We start from the raw sequence: 27190 nt of genomic DNA on the forward strand, positions 1-27190 counted from the left end.
ACATTTGGCCTATAATTAGATGTACTTAATTGTTTTTTACTTGTTGCAAAAATAATAGTAGGGCAATACCTAGATGAAACAACACTGTGTTTCAAACTGAATATGTAAGCTGTGCGCCCTTTTCAAGTTAAGATTAAAATTTTATTTGCCATATTGTAGGCAGTAATTGTAATTTCATTGTGTGTGATCTCTCAGTAATAAAAAAGGAACTAAGCAAAAAGGAAATTATCTTCACAAAATATGCAATGTGAAAAACAATAGATTATTAAAAACATTGGTGCATTTCTTCATAGCACAATCTCTTAGGGTACAAACTGCGTTTGAATCAGTCAGTTACATCTGAGGTGCTGTTGTACCATATAGGTGAGCTCAGTTTGTGCCCAGGGTGGCTGGAATCTCATTATAATGGTCCATATATTAGTAACTACAAAGAATTATATAGAATTTATTTGATAGTATATTAAGTGAGATCTGAAGACTTTTTAAGCATATGCCACAGTGCTATATGCCAAATTCTTCAATAAAATAGGCAGGAGTATCTATGGAGTTGTATACAGAAATTAATTTTTTGACTATTCTTTAATTTTTGAAACTTGTGAAAACCCAATGAAGAAATGTACACAAGTAACTATAACAATAAGCTGTATATAGATTCTGCTGAGGAATAGAGGAATACTTGTTAACACTACTGACTCACTTCTCCATTTAGGATCTGAATCTTACCCGATTACTTAACATGTGAGTTTAGTTTATCAGTTTGGATTTTTTTCAGGCACTCATGTTTTCTTGTCACATTTTTCTTTACCTCTGTAATGTATTAGTATGAGAGAATATGGGCTTTTATGTGTGTGTGTGTGTGTGTACCCCGTTATGTACATAGGCTTTATGTAGGATTAGTTGTTGGTTTTTCCTCAATCATAAGACTATGAAAAGTCTGAGAAACTAAAAGAAATAATTTAGTTGATCAATCAACTAAAGTATTTAAAACAGGAAATAATGGGACATAAGATCATTTAGTTGCAAGTGATCATTTGGTTAGTTAATAACTAGGTAGTCCAATTATCTCATCAAGATGCTTTTGAAAGTTGTGAAGGCTTCCACTTCAGCTGCTTTACTAGTTTGTTTCTTGATCCCAGAACTGTGTAAAAGAGTCTTTTTTGGTTTCAGGTTTAAATTCACTTCCCCTTTGTTTCCACTGGAGTGCTTCAGTGTGTTAATCACTGTTTAATTAAAAGAATTCTTCTGAATATTGCTATATTTTTCATTATATTCAAAATGTGTAAAAGAGTGATTTCTGATTAAGGATTTCAGACAGGATTCTCTGGTCAAAATAAAGAGTAGACATGTCCTTTAGTCTGAGATGCTCTTTCTTCTCTATTTCTAGAGCCTTTGACTTTTTGGTACTACTGATGCAGTGTTACTAGCACATTATGCGTTCTTGTAATATAAGGTAGCATTTTATTTAACTTTTTAATTGCTTCTGCCTTTTTCCTAAACGATGAGAATGTTGCATCAATGCAAATTCTGAGGTTGCTTCCTGCAACACAGTGTGGTCCATCTTGTTTTGATACTGTTCTGTCTATCTGAGTGCAGCTCTTTGGTCTTTTCTATATTAAACTTCATTTTCCAGGAACTGTGTAGGACACTATGGATTTCTGTTTTTTTACTGCCTCCTCAGTGTCTACTGTCTGTTCATTTTGGATGTCACCTTCATATTCATTTAAATTTGAGAAAAGCAACAGTCCAAGGAAGAATACTGAGAGGCTCTACTGATGACATCACCACATTTAGGAGAGCAGCATTTCATGTTTATCTTACTGCATATTCTTTATCTCATACTAATTTACAAAATTAAATAATTTTTTTTTTATTATAGTTAATTCCAATGTATACTTTTTAAATCTGTTTTTGTAGAACTACAGCAAACGTTTTTGAAAGTCTAAGAAAATTATGGCCCATGCTTTGCTTTTTTAAATACTCCAGTTGCTTGATCAAATATATCTAACACATTAGTTTGGTAAAGCAGGAACTTCCTCTTATGTTCCTATCTAATTTATTTTTAGTTACAGTTTCTGTAATTTTACATGGTATAACAGGATCCTGCCAGGATAGGCCGACAGTTGGTTCAGTAAATGGGTGAGTAAGTGGATGGAGCAATGGATTGATGGATGGATGGATACATTAGACATGGAAAGTTTTTCATAATTTATTTCCCCATATGCTAAGTACATTTTTCTCATTTGTGCTTTAGGTATTGAGAATGATTGCAAAATAAATTATAGGACTAAATCATGGGCAACAAATACTACAGGTTGCGGTCAATATTTTAGGCTTATATAGTTCTATTTTCAGTAGTGTTTTTTATTTCATTATATTGTTAGAGGTGTCATATAAAGTGAGTGCTGTACCCCTATGAATATTGTACAGTACTGTGTTATTAGTTTTTTCTTCCATGACTTGCCTTGTGATTAATAACTTACAGACAGCTTGAGCTACTGTATAACATTTAAACTTTCCAGTTAGTTTGTGTTATATGAATGTTTATACTGTATGTAGCATACTGTAGGTTGTGGTTGACACTTGACATCTCTTTTTGTAGTGGTTCAAAGCTATCTATTACTAGATCATTGAGTTGATGATCAAGGAGCCTGCACTTAAATGATGTTTGTAAACTTATTTCTGTAACAATTTTCCAGGTGTTGACTTTGCATACCAGTGCAAAACATATTATACCACTCCTAAAAAGTGGAGTCCTTTATTAAATTAGTGTTGGGATCATTTTCCCTAAATGTTAATTAAATGAATTTTGGGTGCCACAACATCCAATCTATTAATATCATTCTAACTTAATGATGAAAGTAGTGAAAAAAGTGCTATATTATTGAAGAAAGTTGACAACACTAAGCATGTACTGTTTATATTCTGATACCATTTATGTTCTAGACTTGACATCTTGGTTTCAATATATTATCCAATCAGTCTTTGTTTACAACCCAAAAACGTTAATGATAATTATAAAAATTGTATGATTTTTTTTAATTAGCCCCCCTTGCATTTTTGTGAGCTCTACTTTCATATTTTCAAGCTAGAAAGTTAGGTTTAGTTTGAATTTGTACCACCCCAGTATAAGAAAGGCAGAAAACATTATAAATGTACTTGATTGTTTACTTTTTATTAATTTGTGCTTGCTCTGTTGTGCATCTGCAATTGAATACCTGCGAGTTGTTTAATGAAATTTAACTCATAATGTATTTTTGTGTTTAAATGAACAGTAACAAATGTGTCATTTATTGTAAATCAAATGTCCTACCCTATCCATTATACTGTAAATAGGCATGAAAATGAAAAATACATACATGAAAATGCAGATTTGGTTGCTCAGATGCAACTAGAAATCAGTCCTATTATTTTCACTTTGCTAAAATGCTGCTCACCTCTTAAACGTATGGCTAGTTTGCATAATGAAAATTAAGGTTTTCACAAAGTGACCAACACAGTGAAATTCGTGATACTCTTTGATTAAATTCCAGGCTCTTCCGATTAAGTGGCAAACCTGACAAGTCTTCATGAAATAAATTTCATGTTTTGAAAAGTGATTATAAATGAAGTGTCATCAATATTTTGATGTAAATGCAATTAAATTAGCAATATGTGAATTGTTATTTAGTCTGTATTTCTTGTGGTCCTCTGTTTATTTTCAAACACTGAACACTAGGGATGGAATTGGTAGAAAACTATAATGAATTAGATTTTTAAGTTATAGCAAATATCATTCCCTCTTAATTCATTAAATTTGTAAGGGTTTGTGAACAAATTAAACATCAAGCATATGGTGTTATATGTTTGATTGTTTGATTTTTTATGTTTGCCTCTTTCTTTTATTCAAGGGTAATATTTATCTTGCTAGAAGGAAAATTCAGTTCACAAGGTATTTTTACATTTTCCAAGGATTAGACCATTTGTTGTTCAGGCATCCTATAAGCCTATTCACAAAAGGGCTTTCTGAATAATGGCCTTGTTTTCCAAATCAGTGCCATTCTCATCTATTAAATTCCTTGTAACACTAGTCCACAATTCCCAATTCTTAGGTGATCCCAGAGTTTGCCCTTGTCATTCATCAGGCGTCTCAGTCCTGTACAAAAAAAAGAATATAAAGAAAAGAATAAAGTAAAGGTTCTCTGTCACAACAAAAGCTTTTTTATACGCAGTCTTGCCACCAATGACTTTTAGTAGCTTGGCTAGTAGTAGCTGCAGTGTTTTATGGCATACATTTATTTATGCAGACTGGATTGAAGTCACGTGGCAATTAAATATAGACCCATAGAGGTAAACTGTTTAGCAAAGGACTGATATTATGCCCATAGCTGAGGGATGATTTGGGCCTTTACTGGCTTTTTCTTTTTAAAGTGTCAAAATTGTTTTGTTTTATAATCCTGAATGACAAGTAAACACACACTTAAGGCAGACATGGTGGTACTCATTGCAGTTTTTGCATATTTTAATAGGCTACCAGATCCAGCTGTTACAATATAAAATACCTGCAGTCAAGTTGGTCATTCTTCATACCACATATCACTATGTATCATGTGTCTTTTTATTTATAATTGTTAGTGTCATGTAACCTTAATAGCCTTGATGTCCTTGTATAGCGATTAGGTAGCTGTATCTCTTGAAAGATGGTAAAAACGAAATGCGTCAATGTATGCTGCACTAATCGACGTAGTTAAATAACAGACCGTTGATAACATTGACGTGTGTTAACATCACTAATATGTTCAATTTTAAACTCCAGACATTCAATGCTGTCAGTATTATAACTTACTGTAGTTCATCTATTCTGGATAATAACTGATTTGATTAATCTATAAATTCAGTGGATTATATAATAGTATAGTACTATAGATTTCTTTACTGCAGTGCTTCATACATATTGGGTGATTGTTGTTCCTGTGTGGCATCAGGAATGGACCGTTTACCTTAGGTTTGGGTAGATATGAAAAACATTTCACTGGATGTGACCTGTGATTAAATTAAAGGTCAGAGTGAAAGGAAAAAAGCTTGTCCCTAAAGGCTTTGGGTTTAGTTCTCTTGTCCTGGATAACAAAACTCTTGAATGTTATGCCCAAGGCAGAGATGGAATGTCTGGTTTGACAGTTGGGGATTGTGCTTACATTTTTCAAATAGGAGAGCCAGAATGCATGTTCAGAACAAAACAGCCCATGTTAAATTAACCCTAAAGGTGCATATTTAAAAACAATGTTTCCCAAAACAATATACATTTTCATGGGTATTTTTAACACTACAAGAGTGAACATTGATAACTTTGCCGCATTTCACTCTTCTTAACCTGCAAGAAAAAAAAATAAGTCAACAGGAAAAGGCTGGATTGAGAGTAAAATTTTGGATTCAAGAGGAGCAACATGTCCAAGGATCAGAAGACTTATTTGTATTCTTTAGTGGGTTTGTTAGAATTGAGTTGGTGATGCTACATTTTCCTAAATATGTTTTGTAGATCTGAGTAAGTATTATCAGTAACAACTGCGATTATATTTTTGGTGCGCTGCAAAATTTTTGAGCTACTGTTTTCTGGAACGAGGGATATATCTTCATTCTTTCCAGTAAACCCAAAAGGTTTACAGTATGCTTGGCATGCTTGGGTGTTCTTAGACTTAAAAAGTGCATCATTGCCTTTTGTGAAAAATGTTCTCTTTGCATTGCCTGATTCTGTTCCCAGCATGCGCAGAGTTGTGTCACTCTACTGCAAAATAGTTGTTTGATCACTGCGGATAATGTAGGAGCACTTGCCTCAAGCGCAGTGGTAGCACTGCTGCATCGCAGTAAGGAGACCTGGGTTCACTTTCTGAGTGTCCTCCCTGCATGGAGTTTGCATGTTCTCCCCGTGTCTGCGTGGGATTCCTCCAGGTGCTCCGGTTTCCTACCAAAGACATTCAGGTTAGGTGCATTGGCGATTCTAAATTGTCCCTAGTGTATGCTTGGTGTGTGTGTGTGTCCTGGGGTGGGCTGGTGCCCTGCCCAGGATTTGTTCTTGCCTTGCGCCCTGTGCTGGCTGGGATTGGCTCCAGCAGACCATCGTGACCCTGTGTTAGGATATAGCGTGTTGGACGATGACTGACTTGCCTCAAGTGTTAAGAGTTTAAGTATTTAAAAGATTTTGCTAATATGGTAATTAGAAAAAAAAACTTTCAAGTATCTTCAGGGTATTTCAGGGAATTGGTTATTCTGTTCATAGCAAAGTTTTGGAAATATTGACTTCTATAAGTACATATTGCTATGATATTAGGTAAACATCCCTGATTGTGAAGGTGCAGGGGTATTAGCTGCACAAAGTGATTGAGTTTCAGCTATTTTAGGATTTGGCTTATGTGATGTAATGGCAATCACGAGATGACCAAATCATAGGTGCTGTGGTTGCAGTTCTGCAGGCTTTCCATCAGATGGTGGTAATAGTAAAATTATTATAATGCAACAAAGAACTCGCACCTTCTATCTCTCCATCTCCCTGTCTCTCTGTCTCTTACACTCAGTCTCTGTAGTCTTAAACTCTTTCTTTTACTGAGTACTTGCACCATCTCATTTCCCAACTCTAGACTCAGCGTAACTTTTGGCTTTACATAGTTTTTCTACAGAGAAACCAAGTATAGTATTCCTTTGGTTCCCGACCCATTTGAGCATTCACGTATTTAACAGTATAATGAACATGTCCCTGAAGCAGCTTTCCCTGTATTTTTATAGGCTTTGCCATTTTATAAACCATCTCTCTTTCTCTCCCCTCACCCTATTTATATTAAAAGGGTCAAATTATCCATGTTCTTGCAGAGAGTACTGCCCTCTTGCCAATATTTCCTATTCTACCCCCTCTCCAATTATTCCTGTCTGGAGCCCCTCAATGGCATTTTGTACATTTACAGGAAGTATTGTTCCTTTGTGCTGCTTTTTCTTTTACAGTGGCATTAAGATATAACCCCAGATTTATGCGAAAACAACATTCTATTCTTGGTAGGTTACTGATAAACTAATATTTACAGAGATAAAAGTTCTGATAAATAAAGTACAGGAAAAGTAAATAATATCATTGGGGTAACACAAAATGAATGACAAAAATTTGTCCAGCAACCTGCTGTACTCCCCATAATGATGTACTGTATTACTATCTCCTGCATTTGAATTATGAATCTTTGAACTTTTTTGGTGAATGGGGAAGAGAATAATAGGAAAGGACAATACATGAAAGGTGATATGTGAAAAAAGATACAAATAGTTTCATTTTACTGTATGTGGCCATAGTTTGGGTTTGTTGTTTGGTTAAGTAAGTTTGTGTGAGTGCATGTTAAACTGTGTGTAAGGCTTATCCTAAGATATAGTTGTTCAGTTTTACGATTGGCTGTCACGGAATTTGTTAATCTTCTATTTATTCCATCAGCAATTTGAGAATAATTTGGATGATTTTCTTGGCACATTCTTTTTGTTGGATAAAAAATCAGCCATTATTTAAAATTTTATGCTTTTGTATTGATGTTTTTATTTTCTCTAAGTCTAAGTAGTGGAGACACTGAAGTTTAATGTCACAATCTATTAAATAGCCTTGACTCTCTGCACTTAAACTGAAAAAAAAAACTTTAAACACGAACATGCCCATTTATTAACTGTGAATGACAGACTTGGAACATTAGATTCTACAAGCAAAATAAAAGCTCAAGTCATCCAAAGTGCTATTGTTAGACCAGTAATGGTAAGCAAGTTTAAATGGTGCACATTTTCTCCTTTTGAAAACTTTTTATTATAATTGCTCAAAATGTGACAATATAACTCTCTAATGTGTATAGTTTTAAATGACTACAGCAAAGGTATTTATTAAACTTGTCACAAGGTGGCAATTTGTATAATGAGTTACTTGGCCCAGGTATCTTTAGAAACTTCCATTTGCTTTACCCTATACAAGGTCCCAATTTTATTTTCAGAAATATTAATTAAAAGGTTCTTATTGTTATTGGAAATAAATTAAAACTGTTGTTATGCAAAGTATGGAGCAGAGTTGGGTGCAATACACAGATTTCTCATTGGGCTTCATTGTGGCTTGACATTTGAAATAACCTTACCTCATTTGCTCACACTACTACTCTTATAACATCTTCAGCCATCTTTATGTGAAATATACATTATCCAGTTCCAAACGAACAGTATTCATTAACTCTGCACTTTGTGGGTTCAGAAAAAAAAGTCAGCGTTCCATTTTTATTAATAGTTAAAATGTCCTGTCTGTCACAAGGGACAATGGCAGCAATGTTAATAAATAAAAATAATAACTATTACTCTGTGCTGCTGAGAGACCCCAGGAGAAAAGCATGGCAGAGCCATTTGTTGTTCTCTCTCACTTGTCAAAGCTCTTTGGCTTAAAAGCCTCTGCCATTGTTCAGCAGTGGGGTGGGGGGGTAAGACTAATAGCACCTGTTGGGATGATAGCGACAGCTGTCAGAAGGAAGAAAAAAAAACCAGAAGCAATGCTGACTCTTGGTCAAATAGTGTTGACTTTAATACAGCTGCAGGAGAGTCAAAGGGTTTTTTTACATTTTCGTTGCTTGAAAGGGTTAGCCTATCCCCAGTTCTAGTAATAGAATATTCTGCACACTTCCCCCTCCCCATTATTGCCCACCCCTTGTAAAATTGCTGACAGGAGTAGATTGTGTACATGGCCAAAACTAGCAGGGATTCCTTTAAGAGAGAAAATTGGAGGGGAGTGACGCCGTAGAGAATAAAGCTATTAGACTCCCCGGCGGAAGTTGTGGTTTCTGGCAAGTGAAAGAATTTTTTCTCCATTATTATTATTATTATATTCTCACTGACAGTAGCAGCAGTAGGAGCTGCACTGGCTATCTGTTCAGAGGAAGTAAGTCGAGAGAGAAGAAAAATACTTGTACAATTACAATATACTGGCTGCTACTTTTTTTTGGGGGCGCTTCTGTTCTTAAGCCTGGAGGGGGAACCCATCTTGGTCTTGACCAGCATTCTTGTAAGTGTAACAGTTTGCATTTGTCAGTGACAATGGTTTTGACTTGTGCATGTGTCTACATGTGTATATTTGTCTTGTCTTGCAAAGTCTGTTAAAAACCTATCTACTTTTGTTTGCCTATTAGTAAACGCAACCACATGTGAACTTTTTAAAAAGAGGAAATTAAAAAAAAAAACATGTAACTAAATATAGGACACAGTTCTCAAGTATATTTGAGTTTGAATTTAAACAAATTATATAAAAGTGATTTCTGTTCAGTGAACAAAGATTTCTTTGGGTACTTTCTGCTTGGGCCATTTCACATGTATTATTTTAGACTGGTGAAAGTCTGCACCAGCACTGCCTACATGTCCTTAGCATTAGACCACAGTGGGTTGTCAGACATCTAAGTCAGAATACTACATGAATAACTGTAGGTATATCTATCTATCTATCTATCTATCTATCTATCTATCTATCTATCTATCTATCTATCTATCTATCTATCTATCTATCTATCTATCTATCTAATATTTGAAAACTTAAAAACATGTTGAAGTATTTAATCTCACTGCCTAGTCATTTTTATCACTTCAGCTATTAATATTTATTTTTTCCCTCTGCAATGATGACTAGAAATTCATGATTTCTTTCAGTATGCAGTAAGAAAGAAAATGTTGTCTAGCCGCAGGGCAAGGCTCTGTCAAAGACTTGGAAGACAATAGACTTAAAAGTAGAATGGCCTGCTTATAGTGCCGGGAGGATTGGGAGTCCATTGTTAATTTACTATAGATTTTCTGTCGTTACATTCTTGCCCTGCAAAGGTTGGTTTAGTAGTTTTTCTAAAGAGAGCTTCTATTCATTTGAAGAAAATGTGATATTTTTTTGCTCCCTTTCGTGCTTGATTTCTTTGTTTTTTGATACAGCAAAATCTTTTTTTTCTATTTTTAGATTATATAAAAGCTTCTCTGACTTGCAGATAGATCCCTAGAGAACTTGCAGAGTAGCTTGGGGTGCAGCAAAAAACAGTCACTCTTTTCTCATTCCAGGATTGTGCATTTCAGAAAGAAAAATAAAAGTGACAAAAGTAGAGGCACCTTTTTAACTGCTGTTACCTGTTAGACATTTAAGCTGCAATGAAGAAATAGTAAGCAAATTCCTGTAGTTAAAAACAGAAGAGACTGAAGTGTAGATTAACTGTGACAAATGTAGAATGTTTACTTAGTTTTTTATTTATTCTTTCCTTTTCTTCATTACTTTCAGGTGGACAAGTATATTCTTTGGAAGAATAGCTTTTAAAAGCAATGCAGGCTAAACAAGAGATGCTAAATTTGTAAGCACCACGAGTATAAAGTCTTATGCAAATTGTGGATATAAGAGACATGCAAATGCTGGAAAATGTGTCAGGAAATGATTTCAGCTGACGCTAATTGATGGCTAAATTTGCTTTTGTACGGGGAATTAAGTCAGTGGCTAAAACATTGCAAAATAAGTTCCTATTTTACATAGTTGGATGGATGAAGAGTTGCATATGACATATGCTCTATTAAAAATAGCAATACTTTAAAAGCTTTAGCAGTCTAGTACCTTAGTGATTAAAGTAGATCATCAGCAGCTTTTACGGTTTTCAAATCCCCCTAATGTTTCTAATAGGCAGTCATGATTTTGACTGTCATTTCAAAGCTCTATGTCCCTCCCCACTCCAATCAAAAAAAAAAAACAGACTTTTCTACATAGGGCACTTACAGTATGTTTGAGATATGTGTACGAAAACTGTGTTTATTCTACATTTTTAAAGCTTCCTTTAAAAATATGGCAGAATTTAATATGCTATATATGGAGTTGTTTCCCTACAAAATGTGTGCCATAAAAACATTTCAATGCCTCTTGAATGATAAAAATATCTTTCTGTTACTTGTGAGTATATTAGTTTTTATCAAGCTATTTTGTAGTAGCACAAGTGTATCGTCTCTGAGTTTGTTGTCCATGTATTCGGTATGTAGGTTACAATGAAATATGAATGAAAAAATACAGGTGTATATTAATTGAAGTTGAATATGTGTAAAATGTATTTGAAATGTAATTGAAAATATTTTCTATTGAGACAGAGACTGTAGTCTGTATTTTTCCCATCTGAAATGTTTAGTGCTCATTATTTGTTTTTTTTTTGTTTTGTTTGTGCTGTCATTAAATTGTTTTGCGGTAACTAGATATTTAGCATATAGTTTAATTCAATATGGAAATGTGTATTTAATACCATGATGCTAAGTATTTTCTTTTTTTTTCCTTTTGTATATTTACATTTATTCTCCTAGCAAACACCTTTATACAAAGTGAATAACTAAAGGGGTCAGCTTAATAATACTAAAGATTAATTTGTATCAACAATTAATAACGTAATTAAGTAATGTCATTATTATTATGCATTAAGCAGAGGCAGGTTAAATGGCTTGGTCAGGTCAAACAGTGCAGCCGAGGTAGGCCACCTTGTGATTCAGAGTCCAGCGTCTTATCCAATAAATTATGCTCCCTATCCACAGATAACTAGCTAGTTTGTTAATTAGTTCATTCATTTATTCATATGAAAATAAAATTAGGTCTTTTTCAGTTACAAGGCTTTGCATTGGCATAGTCTGGTACCAACCCTGGATGAATCTCGTAGTTTACTGCAGGACACAGTCACACATATGTGGTTTAAGGAGAAAAGCAAGAGTGCTTGGAGAAGAGTTGTTAGAGGAGTGTTAATTCCACACACTCAGTACCCAAGTTTAGATTTTAAACTCTATATATGATATGGACATACATGTTTTGCTAAATGCAGCCTGAATTGTAAGGTAACATCATCCTACCTTGTGCCCAGTACTACCAGAACAATTTGTAGACATAGGTTTAGGTTTATTTGTCATATATAGGTTAACACAGGTTCAACATACAATGAAATATGTATGACGAGAAAAACAAGTCACTCAGCCTAGATCCAACAAAGCTAAAAAATAATTTAAAATAATAAAAAAAAAATTACAAGTTAAAAATAGTCTAGCTATATAAATATAAAAAGTGTACATTTTAAAAGAAGTTATAGAGCAATATGAGTTGAATGAGCAGCAAGTATAAATGACAGTTATTGCACAGATACTGTTTTATAATACAGATATAAATTCCATAAAGTGCAGATGCATGTTCCAGTTAGTATTCAGAGTGTATGCAGGTACAGTTTGTGTGGGAGTAGTGCAATGTAGATGTAATGTAAATGTATTTAAGTGTTCAGGTGTTGCTGTTGAGGAGTCGAATGGCCTGGTGGTAAAAACTGTGTTTTAGTCTTGTAGTCCAAGCAGCCAGACTCCTGTATCATCTGCCTGACGGTAACAAGGAGAACAGCTGGTGTGCTGGATGGCTGTGGTCCTTTATGATGGTGCTTGTCTTACGCAAGCACCGATGGAGATAAATGTCTTCAATGGCAGGGAAACTCTTGCCATGCTCTGCTGCCTTCACCACTCTCTGTAGTGATTTTCGGCTGCTGTCAGAGCAGCTCCCATACCAGATGGTAATGCAGCCCGTCACCAGACTCTCGACCACACTCCTGTAAAAGTTTGAGGTGATGTTGGCATTCATACCAAACCTCCTCAGCCTCCTCAGGAAGTAGAGCTGCTGGCGAGCTTTCTTAACCACAGTGTCTATGTGAAGGGTCCAGGAGAGATCCTCGGTGATGTTTACTCTGAGGAACGTGAAGCTGTTAACCCTTTTAACTTCTACGCTGCTGATGTAGATGGCCTGGTGTTCTCCACCTTGCTGTTTCCGATAGTCCACGGTCATCTCCTTGGTTTTGCTGACGTTAAGAGACAATTTGCTATCCAGGCACCAATTACTCAGTGCCAGCACATCCTCTCTGTAGGCCATCTCATTGTCGTCAGTGATAAAGCCTATGATGGTTGTGTCATCTGCAGACTTGATGATGGTGTTTGTGCCGTGTTTTGCAACACAGTCGTGGGTGAACAAGGAATACAAGAGAGGGCTAAGCACACAGCCCTGCGACGCTTCTGTGTTTAAAATGAGTGATGAGGACGTGTGTTTGCCAACTCTCACCACCTGGGGCCTGTTTGTGCGGAAAGAGAAAATCCATCTGCAGATGGTCGTCCCCAACCCAAGGTCGTCAAGCTTCAAGACGAGTTTTGAGGGGATGATGGTGTTGAATGCCGAGCTGTAATCTATGAACAGCATTCTTACATATGTATTTCCTCTTTCCAGGTGGGTAAGGGCAGTGTTTATTGTTAGCGCAATGGCATCCTCTGTAGATCTGTTTGCTCTGTAAGCAAATTGGAGAGGATCCAGCGTGTTGGGGAGGGAGGAGCAGATGTAACCTTTGGCTAGTTGCTCGAAGCACTTCATAATGACCGATGTCAGTGCAACCGGGCAATGGTCGTTCAGACAGCAGACCACCGGTTTCTTTGGGACAGGAATGATGGTGGATGCCTTGAAGGAAATTGGGACCACCGACTGCCTCAGGGAGAGATTGAAGATGTTGGTGAACAAACCTGCTAGCTGGTCAGCACACGCCCTGAGGGCACGGCCTGGGATGCTATCTGGTCCCAGAGCTTTGCAAGGATTGACCTTTTTTGAAGGACCTTCTCACGTCAGACGTTTCAAGGATCAGAGTGACAGACTCACTGCCCCCTTGAGGATATAGCACCTGTTCTTTGTTGGCTGCATCAAAACGAGCATAGAAGGTGTTGAACTCGTCTGCAAGACATATTGGAAAACATGGGTTTTGCAGAGGAATGGATGGATACATAAATGGATGGAAAGTATCATGCATGTCTCCAAAATGCCAGAAATGCAGTAAGCATCCTAATTAACAAAACATACTCAAACCTGCTTAGTTTAATCAGGATTGCAGAGAGCCATAGGCTGTTGTAGCAGATACAAGTCCATCACATGGACCCACTCACATACACCAGACACGTCAGTACATGACACCCACTATTGATTTTTTAAGCATTTCTTGTTGAGAGTCACAATGACAATATGTTGAGCTGTGTCAGGCCTTCCTAGCTCCAGAAACATTCTGCCGAATTTCCTGGGATATACCTGTACTGTCCCAGAGCAATCAAAAAATATAATCCCTCCAGCATGTCCAGGTTCTCCTTATTGGTCTTATGCAAGTGGCTGTTCCTCTCTTTGGGGTCATAACAAGTCGCCTCAGTCCAGAAGAAAAGCAGTAGTTCAACTTCGAAGTCTTGTGTATTGCCCTTTTAAATGCAGAAAAAACAGCTTTTGATATGTGGTGCATACGTGAGTCTAAATTTGAGTCTAACAGTGATGACTTGTTAAAGATAATAAAAGAATTATGCCAAGCAAACATATGTAAGAAACAAGAAAAGAGAAAGGCTCATTTGCATCTTATGAATTGTTTTCTTTATTCTATGATCCATTTTTGTATACAAATTACAGATAAGTATATCAGAGCCTAAGATAAAAATAGGTTACATACCGGCACCATATACTGTGTGCCACACTGTGGCAAAGATGAGTGTGTGGATAACCCTGATCTGTAGTGGCTGTTATTCATTCATGAACAAGAAACAGATCAGAAATTTTTAGTGCATGAGAAAAAGTGAGATTTATAAAGATTCTGGATGGACTGACTTGTGCTTCTATCATGTATGTCTCCCATTGTTAACACCATGCCATCCTTAACTTCATTTCCTTTATAATAAAGAATTTTTTAACACATTTGTATATTTGAAACATTGATATGTTTTGTCATTAAAAAGAGGGACACAATAGTTAAAGCAAAGGTTACTCTCCAGCACAAATACACGCATACATATTCACACTTGCAGTTGTAGTGTACTCAAAGACCTACAGTAGTTTTCTGATAAATAATGCAAGCAACTGCATGTCCGACAGTGAGCATTTGTACAACTTTTATGGTTTGTTTAATTTTGAAGTGTATACTGCATTGTGAAGTGCCCTTTTTTCAATCCTCATACTCTTTACAGTCAGAAAATTGATACAACCATAGGGTATTTCCTTTTCAGGAACATCAGCAACTGCTTGAGGCAGCCAAAGTGTAATATGCTGTCAGAAATGGTTTGTGTAGTGTTGCAAGAAGCTCTCCAAAGTCTCAATCACAACATGTTGTGTATGTTGACAGAATTCACTAGCAGGGCCAGGTTACAGCTTGGGGATTTTGGAAGCAAGTGCTTTTGGGGGAAGGGTGTACACAAAAGAAAACTCCCATTGCCAACTCCATGCCTTTTCAAATGCAACATCTATAAAGTATAAATCAGTTCTCTGCAGGAGAAAAAAAAAACAGGAACAATTTTTTTTCCTTTGGCGCAACTGATTAGTTGTCCTTGACAGGTTAGCAATTAGAAAAAAAGCAGGACCTTGCATCTCATAGAAAAACAAAGTGTGGTTTAATAATGTATCCATTGTCATCCCGCATTAACAGGAGCTTTGTTTCATGGAAGAAAGGGCTAATGATTTTCTAACAGCAGGTGATAAAACATGCTTCTTTTTTTATCTTATCTGGTTGTTGATGAAGCCATTAGAGGGAGAAACCTAGGAAAAATGGTGTTTATTACAGCAAATGGACTTTAAATGAGTTTTATTGTGGTCTAGCCCATTTTAATTTTTCTTTATTTCTCTCTTTCCCTAGAAACCCCTAGTATTGAGAAGCTTCTCTCAAAAGACTGGAAAGATAAGCTCCTTGCTATGGGATCAGGGAACTTTGGAGAAATTAAAGGTATGCATTATTTAATAATTATTTTTGACAGGATATTGAATTATTAAGGAAATAAATGTAGCTAGGGGTAACTTTTTGAATATTTTTCTGCAATTCTGTCAGGGTAAATAATGCATATTATAGTTCATTTACAGTAAATTAGCATTTTTCATTTTGTATTGCATTCTTTAAATTAATGCAGTCTATTACATATTTCTAAAGAAGCTGTACAGAATTTGTGCATTTTGTTTGGACTACTTTATTAGCCTATTCAGTATACATATGCTCACATCATGTTAATGTTAAAAACATTGTATTAATATCTTTGTTACAAATACAGACCTATAGTAGGTTTCAGTTAATACTATAGGAGAAAGTAGGGTGAAATTACACCTTTTATTGGCTAACTAAATAGATTACAAATGCAAGCTTTTGAGGAAGCTAAGGCCTCATCATCAGGCAAGGTGTAACCCTTGAAGGGGCCTTAGCTGCCTCGAAAGCTTGCAGTTGTATTAGCCAATAAAATGTGTCATTTCGCCCTACTTTCTCCTGTATCAATCTATGGCTAACACGGTAGAATACTCTACTGCTATAGTTAACTCTATATTAATAGAAGCTGCATATATTCACAGTTTGGGGAGGGGGGGCTCTATGTCAATTAGTTTCCATTGTCACTGTATTCCATTGTTAAGTGATGCATAATAAATCTAAAGTTAGTTTTAGCTGACTGACACCTTGTTATAGTGGTTTCATTTTTTTAATTTGCATTACATCGTAAACTAAATGTGACCAACACACTAAATATATTACAAGAAATAAGAAATATTCAGGTTTGTGATTTAGTTTTTCCATTTCTATTTTGTATTGCATTTGTTCTAGAAATCTCTCTTAATTTGTATAAAAAAGTAAGAAGAAAATAAGTTATGTTTCCATTTTAGAAGTATTATTAGTTTACAGCACAATACTATACTCAGTAAATATACAAATATGATTTTACTTTTTAGTTAAAACTACCTTTTAATAAAATTATTTTTTAAATAAAAGTACATGAGTATGCCCTGTTAAAACTGATATTTAAAGTACACCGCTAACTCTTCCATTTTATTATCCTTTGTCCATCCATCTATTTTCATAATTGAATAATATAATGAAGTGTACTGTACATCAGCATTGGGGGTAGTACAGGAATCAAGATTTGAAAGGAGCCTAATCAGTTGACAAGGATACTTCATTTATGCACCCACACTTACTAATTCTGGACCAATTTGTGGTTATGCCAATAAACCTCACATGCAAGTCATTCCAATACTAGAGGAAATTAAGATATTCAGAGGAACTGACAATGATGTGGGTAAAACACTACACAGACCTTGCCCTAAGTCAGTAAAATTGTATTTTGTATTTTCATACTCTGTAATAAGCAGTCTCACGAGATATAAGGCAATCTATAGAAGATATACTGTACATTTTGTGGCCATATTATCAGGTACACCTGTTAATTATTGCAAATAGCCTGCTCCTCCAAACAGCCAATCACGTGGCTTCAAATCTATACTAATAAAAGGCAAAGCCCTCACTCACTCACTCACTCACTCACTCACTCACTGACTCATCACTAATTCTCCAACTTCCCGTGTAGGTAGAAGGCTGAAATTTGGCAGGCTCATTCCTTACAGCTTACTTACAAAAGTTGGGCAGGTTTCATTTCGAAATTCTACGCGTAATGGTCATAACTGGAACCTATTTTTTCGTCCATATACTATAATAGACTTCTGCTCGATACCCGTGGGAGGCGGAGTTACGCCTCCCACGTAATTTAGTGCCTGCCCATATAAGGCCGTCCGTCAGCAGCAATCCAATAGAAACACTGCAGCTAAATATTCACGGGTGAAGGACTGTGCTTATGTAGAGGAAGATGAGATGGTCAGGGTGGTGTTTGGCACAAACTCAGCGAAACTGCGAGAGAAACTTTTAAGTGCCGGGTCTTAGCTAACATTAAATACAGCCGTGTACATCGCACGAGATGGCACCAGCACAGCTGTGAACCTTCGATGCATGTACACCGAGCGGCTCACATGAAATGACGCAGTGCACAGACAAAAGCAACAGTTCCAAAGAGTGCTGAACAAAACGAATTACACAATTGAGAAGGCAGCAAAAAAATATGAAGCGTGTGATACATACAAGCATATTCATAAGTGCAGCTACTGCGGAAACAAAGCACACGGTGGAAAAAGTCAATGTCCTGCTAAAGGAAGACAGTGTAAAAACCCGTGCATGCAGTGTGTCACGCCTCAGATAAAAAAGAAGACGAGCTGTTTATTGATGCAGTAAGAAACAAATCGATGAATGAAACCTGTTATCTTTACAACGATTGACAAACACGGAATGTAACTTGAACACAACACATCCTACAAATACGAACCTGATTGAAAGAAATAATGATAATCAAATCCTTGATGACAGCAACACTCATAACACTCACAAAACAATTACTGTATATTGACAATCATGTTACGTTATTTTTAAAATGTTCCCTTTTCTTTTTCATAACTTCTTTAACACACTACTTCTCTGCTGTGAAGGCAGGTATATATATATATATATATATATATATATATATATATATATATATATATATATATATATATATATATAATATATATATATATATATGTATATATATATATACCCCGATCTACAGTACATACTCTCAAATAGACAAACCACACGCCGTGGCGCAATGGTAGAGACTTCGCCTAAAGCGCTGACATCCGAGGTTCGATTCCCGACAGGGGGTGCACTGAGCATGTACGCGCGCTTCCTGATTCATTTTACCCTTGCATCCCCTTGGTTTGAGAGATATGAAAAAATATGCGGTTAACACAGAAAGACAGATCACCAATTGAAGCTTTATGAATAATCGATACAAAGCGCGTTCCTAAGACAGACCCTGACTTGGAAGTGTTCTCAATCCCCAGTCCATGTGATCCTCAATCACTTCCGGGTCAGGTAAAAGTTCTTTTCTTCACCCCGGAAGCCAGTCGCTCTTCCTATGACGAACTTCTGGGTCATAGGGCACAAATGAGTCCTCGGTCCTCCCTGCAGCACCCTCTTGCGGCCCCTGAGGTATCCAGCAGGGCTGAGGATAAAAACTACAGCGTCCATGATTCCCTGCTGGTCTTCAGGGCACCTCCATACTGCAGGGAGGGCTCCATCTGGCGGCCTGGGGGTATTGGCCGGGATGACAAGCCGACCACATCTCACTATATATATATATATATATATATATATATATATATATATATATATATATATATATATATGCCAGCAACACTCATGTCAATCATGTTACGTTATTATTAAAATGTTTCCTTTTCTTTTTCATTATTTCTTTAACACACTACTTCTCCGCTGCAAAGCGCGGGTATTTTGCTAGTTTATACAGTATATATATATATGTCCAGCATGCAGAAATGGTCAAGGGGTTTTGCCGTTGTTTGACCAATCATTGAAATTGGAAGAAGACATGATCTAAGTGCCCTCAGAGATAAATTGATGTCATTTAATGAATTCGCTCTCGCTGGGATACTGCCTGGAATGAGATGTTTGAGAGGAAAAAAGTGTAAAGCTTACTGAAATCTGTACAGTAAGCAAATTCTGATAAAGAGTGATGAGGTGGGGCCAGTAAGATATGCTATAGTTATATGTTTGCATCCTTGACAAACTTTTTTCACTGTAAAGCATGAAATTTTGTATTTGGATTTGTGTCAGAACCAAATAGTTGATAGCATTCTTAGATTTCTGAAGTATTTTAACACTAGAATCCCTGCAGCCTACAAAAAAGTCGTAGTGCTGGGCCACCTTAAATTCCTTTGCACTTCTTCGTCAGCGTCTTTGTTTTGCAAAAGAGTCAATCAGCCCAAGCAGCAAGCAGCCTGCTATTCCTATCACTGATGCAGCTGAAGTTCTCTCAGCTCAATTCTGTTTATCTGGGTGTGAGGTGTCTGAAATTGTATAGGGTAAATAATATATCATTATTGGGAATAAAATACATTTCATGTGTGTTCTGTGTCTACAATAATCTGGACAAATGTAAGATATGTTATGCATGGCCGGGAATTGTGCCCTACTGGGAGACCTGGAGGAGCAGGGGACCAGGAGAAGGGCAATTTATACCCCTAAGAGGGCAGCCCCTTGGTCTGTGGCCACCGCCAGGGGGCACCTGGACAGCTGCGGAAACAAGATCTGCAGCATTTCCGCCACACCTGGAAGTGCTGCCGGAGGTTAATCGGGAAACACCTGGAGCACTTCTGGGCGCACTATAAAAGGGGCTGCCTTACTCCATTCAGGGAACTGGAGTCAGGTGGAAGAGTACGGAGCTTGTGAGAATGAGTGGAGGCAGCAGAAGAAAAGAAAGTAAAGACTGAGCCTTGTGAGTTCATTCTGGCGGTATTCTGCTGTGTGTTGAATATAAAAACAAGAATAAACGTTTGTGCATTTTGGACATCTGGCTGCATCAATGTCTTTCTTTGTCCGGGCTTCTTTTACAGATGACAGGAAATTCAAGGCAAGAAATGTTGAACATATATATAACTAAAACAATTTTTTTTCATGTTAGAATAACGACAAAATGTTGACTCAAATGTATATTGTGTGAAGACTGAAGTCCAAATATCAAATAAACACTTTCACAAAAGGTATAACAAAACAAGTGCACCTTTATTCAAGAATATTACAGAAGAAAAAGAAATTATTGCATGCGTATTGAAGTGACTTTAGCTGCAGGTGGAAGTTCTTGTCCCACTTTTTGGTTCCAAGCAGGTTTGTGTTGCAGTTCAACAATTTATTAGTGAAGAAGTTGTCTGTTGTTACAGTTTTGGCTTTGTCCAGAAATGTTTTTATGACCAAAGTCTCAGAAAGTCTTTCTTCCTTGGGACAACTGGGATCTTTTCCTAAATAAGGAGTAGCATTGCACATGCACATGCAAATCTATTATTTTTCACAAGTTCTGCACGGGTGTCTTTGTTGCTCAAATGCCGCTTGATAGTCTGATGCAGGTACAACAAATAGTTCTGATCAGGCATCAACCATAGCACCAGCTGTTATCGCTACTCTTGTGAAAAGAATGGAGATAAACACCATCAATTTAGAGAGGCAGAGAAGTTTGTTTGTTGTACCATGTGAACGTGACTGAGAGAATAAAACTGAATAAAAAAAACACTAACTTTTACAAGTAGCAAAAATTTACGAGTGTTACAGACTTAAATCAAATATATGTTTTTACTACGTGGGGGACATTCAAATAGTTTCTGATCTTTTTTTTAACTCTGTTTATTAAGTATTTGAAAAACAAATTACATCACTTTTCTACATAGTTACCTTTGTTTGTGATGCAATTTTCCCAGCATCATACCAACTTTTTAATGCCCAATTACTACTACTCCCATCTTTACCATTTCTAACAAAAATATAATGCAGAAACTTTTTGAATGTCCCTCATATAATAGTAATAGTAATAACAGCTCACTGCTCAAAATGGAAAATGCGGGGAAGACCCAGGATCGAAACCCTAACCTCTTGATTTAGAAGCAGCCGGTCTTACCTCTAATATTACCTTTATTCTTGAATAAAGGTGCACAAGTTTTGTATTTATCAAGTATTTATTTGATACTTGAACTTGTCTTCACACATTATACATTTCATATCATTATACATTTCATTTTATCAATTATTACTATAACATGAAAAAGTTTTTATTTTAGTTATGTGTTCAGCATTTCTTCCTGTCATCCTACATTTATCCAGATTATTGTAGAAATGGAACACACATGAAATGTATGTATTTCAAATAACGTTATATTATTTACCCTATACAACTCAAGGCACCTAACACCCAGATAAACACACTTGAGCTCTGAGAAATTTGTGTCTCACTTCAGCTGCGTCAGTGGAGGATGGGATAGCAGACTTCTTGCTGCTTGTGCTGGTTCACACATTTGCAAAACAAAGACGCTGATGAAGTTGTGCGAAGGAATTTAAGGTGGCCTGGCATTACGTGTTAAAGCAAAGGAGGACATAATAAGCCTCCCAAGGACAATTTATGCAGATGCCTACCTTCAGTGTACCCACTAAGGACCTGGTTGGATTAAGCAAAGTTTTCTTCCTTATCAAAATATATTCAGTTGCAGTACTCCGTGGACACTATTTACTATCATGCAATATAACTATCTATTACAGTAATTGGTTATGCATAACAAACCCAAATAAAATGTATTTATTAAAGTGGCATGTTTATATACTGTAAATCATTTAGGCAACATTTTTTCAATTATTTATTCATGAAGCTGAGCAGATTCACAGTGTATTGTTAATGAACCGGGGGTAAAAAAAATTGCATGGGCAACTTTTTTGCCCCTTTTAATAGCCCATTACATACAACCAGATTATTAAAAACATCAGAGTCTAAAGGCAGAGTTACCTTTCTCATCACATTATGGATTAACAGAAATGACTACTTGACAAAAACATTTCCTATTTTCAACAAATATTGTTTTTATAATGAATCAGGTACAAGGCAAAAACACAAAAAGTTAGTTCACAAAAAAGACAAAAAATAATACAAGAAAATATAGTCAAACATTTTTAGTTCCTTCAAAAAGAGTAGAGCAATGATAAGAAAATGTTTGGGCATATGGCAAATAGAAACTTGGGTAGAGGGTGGTGCTCAGTGTTAAAAGAGAAAGTTGATATCCATATCATAATAAAGCTAGTCACACAGTTCATGTTAACATCCAAGAGCAGCAAGGGGAACAGAAAAATCTGTGCAGGGTTTGTTTAATAAATAGAAGCCTATCAATTTTACTAATGACAAAACAACCTTGTCATAGATGTTGTAATGTTCTGATGATCTAATACAATCTAGCTATTTTAAAATAAGAATAGGCATAGAGTGAGGTACAAAAAGAAATGTGTAAAATATCACAATCCTTCAAAGAATGTGGAGTCACAGAATGCTGAAATTAGTGTAAGGTAAAACAAACCACTGTTTTTTACATATATGCATCACTTTTTTTCTCCTAAAAAGATTTTTTAATACATTTTGAATTACGTTCAAATAATGGCTTTCAATGAGTCATAATAACTTGGGTTTGTTAGCTTTTGATAGTTTTTTAGTGCCACCATCAAATTGACAAGGTTTGTAACAATATGAATATTCTGAAAAATCACACTGTTCTTTCTATAAATGGTATGCAAAGTGTAACTGGTTTAATGATAGCATAGCCGGAGAATGTGCAAACCCAAAAACACACTGGCTTGCAAAGCTTGTTATGCTGGAATTTTTACGCATCATCACATCATGCAAAATCTAGACTTCTTTCTAAGGCAATGGAAAATCACTTGCTTATTTCTGAATTTCCTTTTGCCATTAAAATGGCTTTCAAAATCATAATTTTAAGGAGCTCTGTCAATGTTCATTTTAGTGACCTCTGCCAACCCAGTTTCTCACACACTCTGCTTCTTAGGACATAATGCCTAAAATAATAAGAAGTAAGGGAAAATAAATATTAAAGTCATCTGTATTATGTTTTCTGTGACTATAAAGTGGTTGAAAGAGAAGCTGTGTTTAGTTTAGTCCAGTATGTATTTCTAAGACTACACCAGTATACAGTACTCAACTAGTGTCATGCATGGCAAAGTATCAAGTTGGATCCTGCACATTCAGTCTATCTTTTTTTATTAAGACTGCCATAAAAAAGAAGACGAATTGATTGTCTTCAGTTGATCGATTGACATTTAATTTATTTGAGTAATCATAAATCTTTTCTCATAAATTTCATTATGGGTAAAAGAGGCAGTGGGGACTTTATTCTTTTTTTCTTTTTGATCATGTCACTTCTCGCAGAGAAAGTCCCATTTTTGTGAAATATTGTGTTCTCAAGAGACACATTAGTTTGAATGCTGCAGCTTTCACCTGCTCCTTTTGAGCAACTAGGCATGAGGCATACTGTAAGTACTTCATATATAGTATAATTTGGCAGCCCCACCTCAAAGTGTATATTTATTGGATCGTTTTAATAACTGATTTACACAAGAAAAGTCATTGTGCCATCCCTCGTTTTTAAAGTTTTTCCTGGTGTTTGGGGGTGGATTTCCAAACTTACTTCAGTGACATGGCTGATTCCAGGGCTACAGTGGATGAATTATGAGCAAAAATTAAAAGAGCTGTGCATTTTCAGTTTAAGCAAAAGAAGATTAAGAGGAGACATGAATGAAGTGTTAAAAATTATGAAGGGAATTATTACAGTGGATTGAGACTGTTATTTTAAAATGAGTTCATCAAGAACACAGGGACACAGTTGGAAACATGTTAAGGGTAAATTTCACACAAACATTACAAAGTTTTTCTTTACACAAAGGACCAATGATACTTGGAATAAGCTACCAAGTAGTGTGGTAGACAACTTTAGAGACTTTCAAAACTAGACTTGATATTTCTTTAGAAGAATTAAGTGGATAGGACTGGCGATCTTTGTTGGGCTGAATGGCATGTTCTCGTCTACATTGTTCTAATCTTGTAATGTTCTTCGTGCACTACTAGAAAAGGTTGTGTGTCTGACCTTAAAAAGTTGTTTGTGCCTATGCATACACACATCTTAGAAGGAACACTGCCCACAATACGCAAAAGTAACTATTTATTTCCAGCTATGGAATCTGACTCTTGAATTCAAATTGCTTATTACGTATGGTGAGGAAGACCAGCAAATTTTGGAGGTTTGTAAATGTTAACTGCTGATCATAGCCTGATGACATACATAACCATTTGATAAAAAAACAAGTTTGAAATGTAATGTGGTACATGTCATCTTAAACCATGAATACCAGTCTGTAAGGTGTAAGATAAGTCATCAAGTAGAAGTAGATTTGAAACATAGGTTTTCAGATTTGTTATAACAGCTATGTGTAACAATATATATATATAGTATATCATTTTTATATTTAATAAACAGATAAGCATCCACTTGTGAAGTTGGAGGCTGGTGTGGTTGGTACTCAACTAGATAGTGCTTTAAATAAATACATAATGTATTGAATCAGTAACTTGTGCTTGAAGAGCTCTTCTAAAGCCTTTCATTAATGCAAAGGTTTTAGGTAGACAAGTGTAACATTATATTAATGATAAAAGTCTAGACTATATCAGTGTTTTATCTGGATGTTAAAAGAGATATTCAATGCTATGTACCGATGGCATTTAGACGATATATGATATTAAACCACACTGGTGAAATCACTGCCAATCATTTTAACAGTGATCCCAAAATGTCACAAAGTTCACTAGAATAATATATTTCATTTGTTGTAAATATCTATAAACCTAGCATGGGATGTTGCTAGCTTATATCTCTTAGATCAAGGTTCAATTTCTAGTTGGCTTGCTTTTGTATTGAGTTTGCATGTTCTTCCCTTGTTCATATAAATTTCTTTCTGTAGTCTAAAGACATGTAGCTACACTCTTTGAAAGTAAGAGAGAGAGGGAGAGGGAAAGAGAGAGAGAGAGTGTTTGTGTATGTGTGTGTGTACATAAACGGACCTTGTAAAAGACACCCACCTTGTCCAAAGTTAGTATTTGATTCTGATACTGACTCCACCTCTCTGTAATCCTTTACTGATAAGTCAGGTTCAGGTAATAAGTTAATATATAGTTAATTAAAAGATACCTTTAAATTGTTTCTTGCAGTTTTTATAATTCATTAATCACATTTCATTGTGTAATCACAATTCACAACCACTGCGTTTCATTTGCTGTCCTTTTCGATTTTACTATGCTGTATATCCAAGATTATGTGATACTGCTTATTTTTTACTTTGTACCTTACAGATGGAGATAAAATCAATAATAATTAAATTTTGTGAAAGTAAATCATAAACATTAAATTTAGTATCGCTAGTTAATAACAAATAATGAATGTCAATCAGGAGAACTGTTTGCAGATCTATTAAACATGCTACAGTTAATATGTAGCAGCACTAGAGTGCATCTTTGAATTAAAAGGTATATCCTACCCTGAGAGATTATAGGACTTGGGGACCTGTAGAATTTTTAAAGGTAAAAATGAAGTTGGTTCTCATCAGAATCCCTATAATTAAATAGTCAATCACACACTCAAAGATACTGGTGGATTTAAGGGGAAACACATAACTCACAAGCCTGGAATCACATCTTTATGTATCTTTCAGATTATATCAGTATGTGATATTAGAGCAACTATTACTTACACGTCTAATTGACTGGTTGGTCTTGCTTGAAAATTTTTCACATTATAGGCGGCCTTCAGGTTACAAACGAGTTCCATTACTGACAATGTTCAATAGTGAATACAGAATGTGAAAATATCCTTTAATGGAAATATGGGCTAAAGTACAATCCTTTATTACGTATTTAAAAAAAAAAAACATTTCAAACACAATAATAACATGACAGCGAAAAACAATTTTGTTTTATTTTAAATTATGAAAGAAAAGTAATTTAAACTAAACCAAACCTTTGTATGTATAATATGTCAACCTTATGCTTAAACATCCTATAGTTTCTGATAATGATACAGTACCTCTGTGAGTTGAAGAAGGGCTAATGATGCATGCAATCCAAATGAAAACAAAAATTTTAAGGTTATATACATAATGTGTATTTGTAGGATTGCCATAACCCAAGTCCCAACTTAATTAGGCTTTTATGAAATGCTTTCATTACTGTATTGTTTCTTAAAACATTAAATAAGGTGATGGTCTTATTTAAATAATGTTATGTTTTTTGTGAGAGATTCATATAATTGAGTTTTAGAAACATGTTGTGGTTTTAAAGGTAGCTAAAATTAAAAATAATATAATTTATACCATTTCTCGACAAAAGATAAAGACAATTGGCAACGTACCATAAACATGAGGTTGTGGAGCTATTCCTTTTCAAAGTATCGTTCTTCTCATTCTGACACCTCTTAATTTGCTACAGATACTTTTCAAAAACATTCAGCTGAGAATTTCTTGACATTATCTTTAAGGCAGTAGTTTTAGATGCTTTCACGTATTCATAAGATGAAAATTTACTTAGATGCAAATATCTTTGAGGTTAGGAAATTCCACTACCTGAATACTATTACCCTGGAAATTCTCTTTTTACCACATGTTTGATTCAACATTTCAAAAGTCTTTTCACCACCTTTTTCTAAGCATTACAAAAATGTAATCACACAGTTTTGTCACATTGAAGAAATATCATTCACAATGCCTTGACTTTGACCCCCCATTACTATGCAGGTGAAGAATGCCAATTAACCATAATTATTACACTCCGACTAAACTCTTTTCGATCAAGTCCACATCCTTAAGTTAGAAGATTTCCTCTGTGTCACACTTTAATTCTGTTTTTTCTACTTAATATAATTTCTCTTGAGATT

The 27190-nt window shown here is 35.6% G+C and overlaps 1 protein-coding gene across 3 annotated transcripts in view; it reads left to right on the forward strand.

The window, feature by feature from the left end:
- The window catches only part of sox5 (SRY-box transcription factor 5), a 234673-nt gene that overhangs the window by 93718 nt on the left and 113765 nt on the right, over positions 1-27190 (forward strand). For 2 of the 3 annotated variants that reach the window (XM_039761581.1, XM_039761582.1), the window contains exon 4: positions 15669-15755. In XM_039761581.1, the coding sequence (XP_039617515.1) occupies positions 15669-15755 (87 nt within the window). Of the gene's footprint in view, positions 1-8829; positions 9029-15668; positions 15756-27190 lie in introns of those variants that run through there. The other variant, XM_039761583.1, reaches the window with a different exon arrangement.

Source organism: Polypterus senegalus, chromosome 8, assembly GCF_016835505.1.
Source record: "Polypterus senegalus isolate Bchr_013 chromosome 8, ASM1683550v1, whole genome shotgun sequence".
In the NCBI taxonomy this organism is placed as follows: Eukaryota; Metazoa; Chordata; class Cladistia; order Polypteriformes; family Polypteridae; genus Polypterus; species Polypterus senegalus.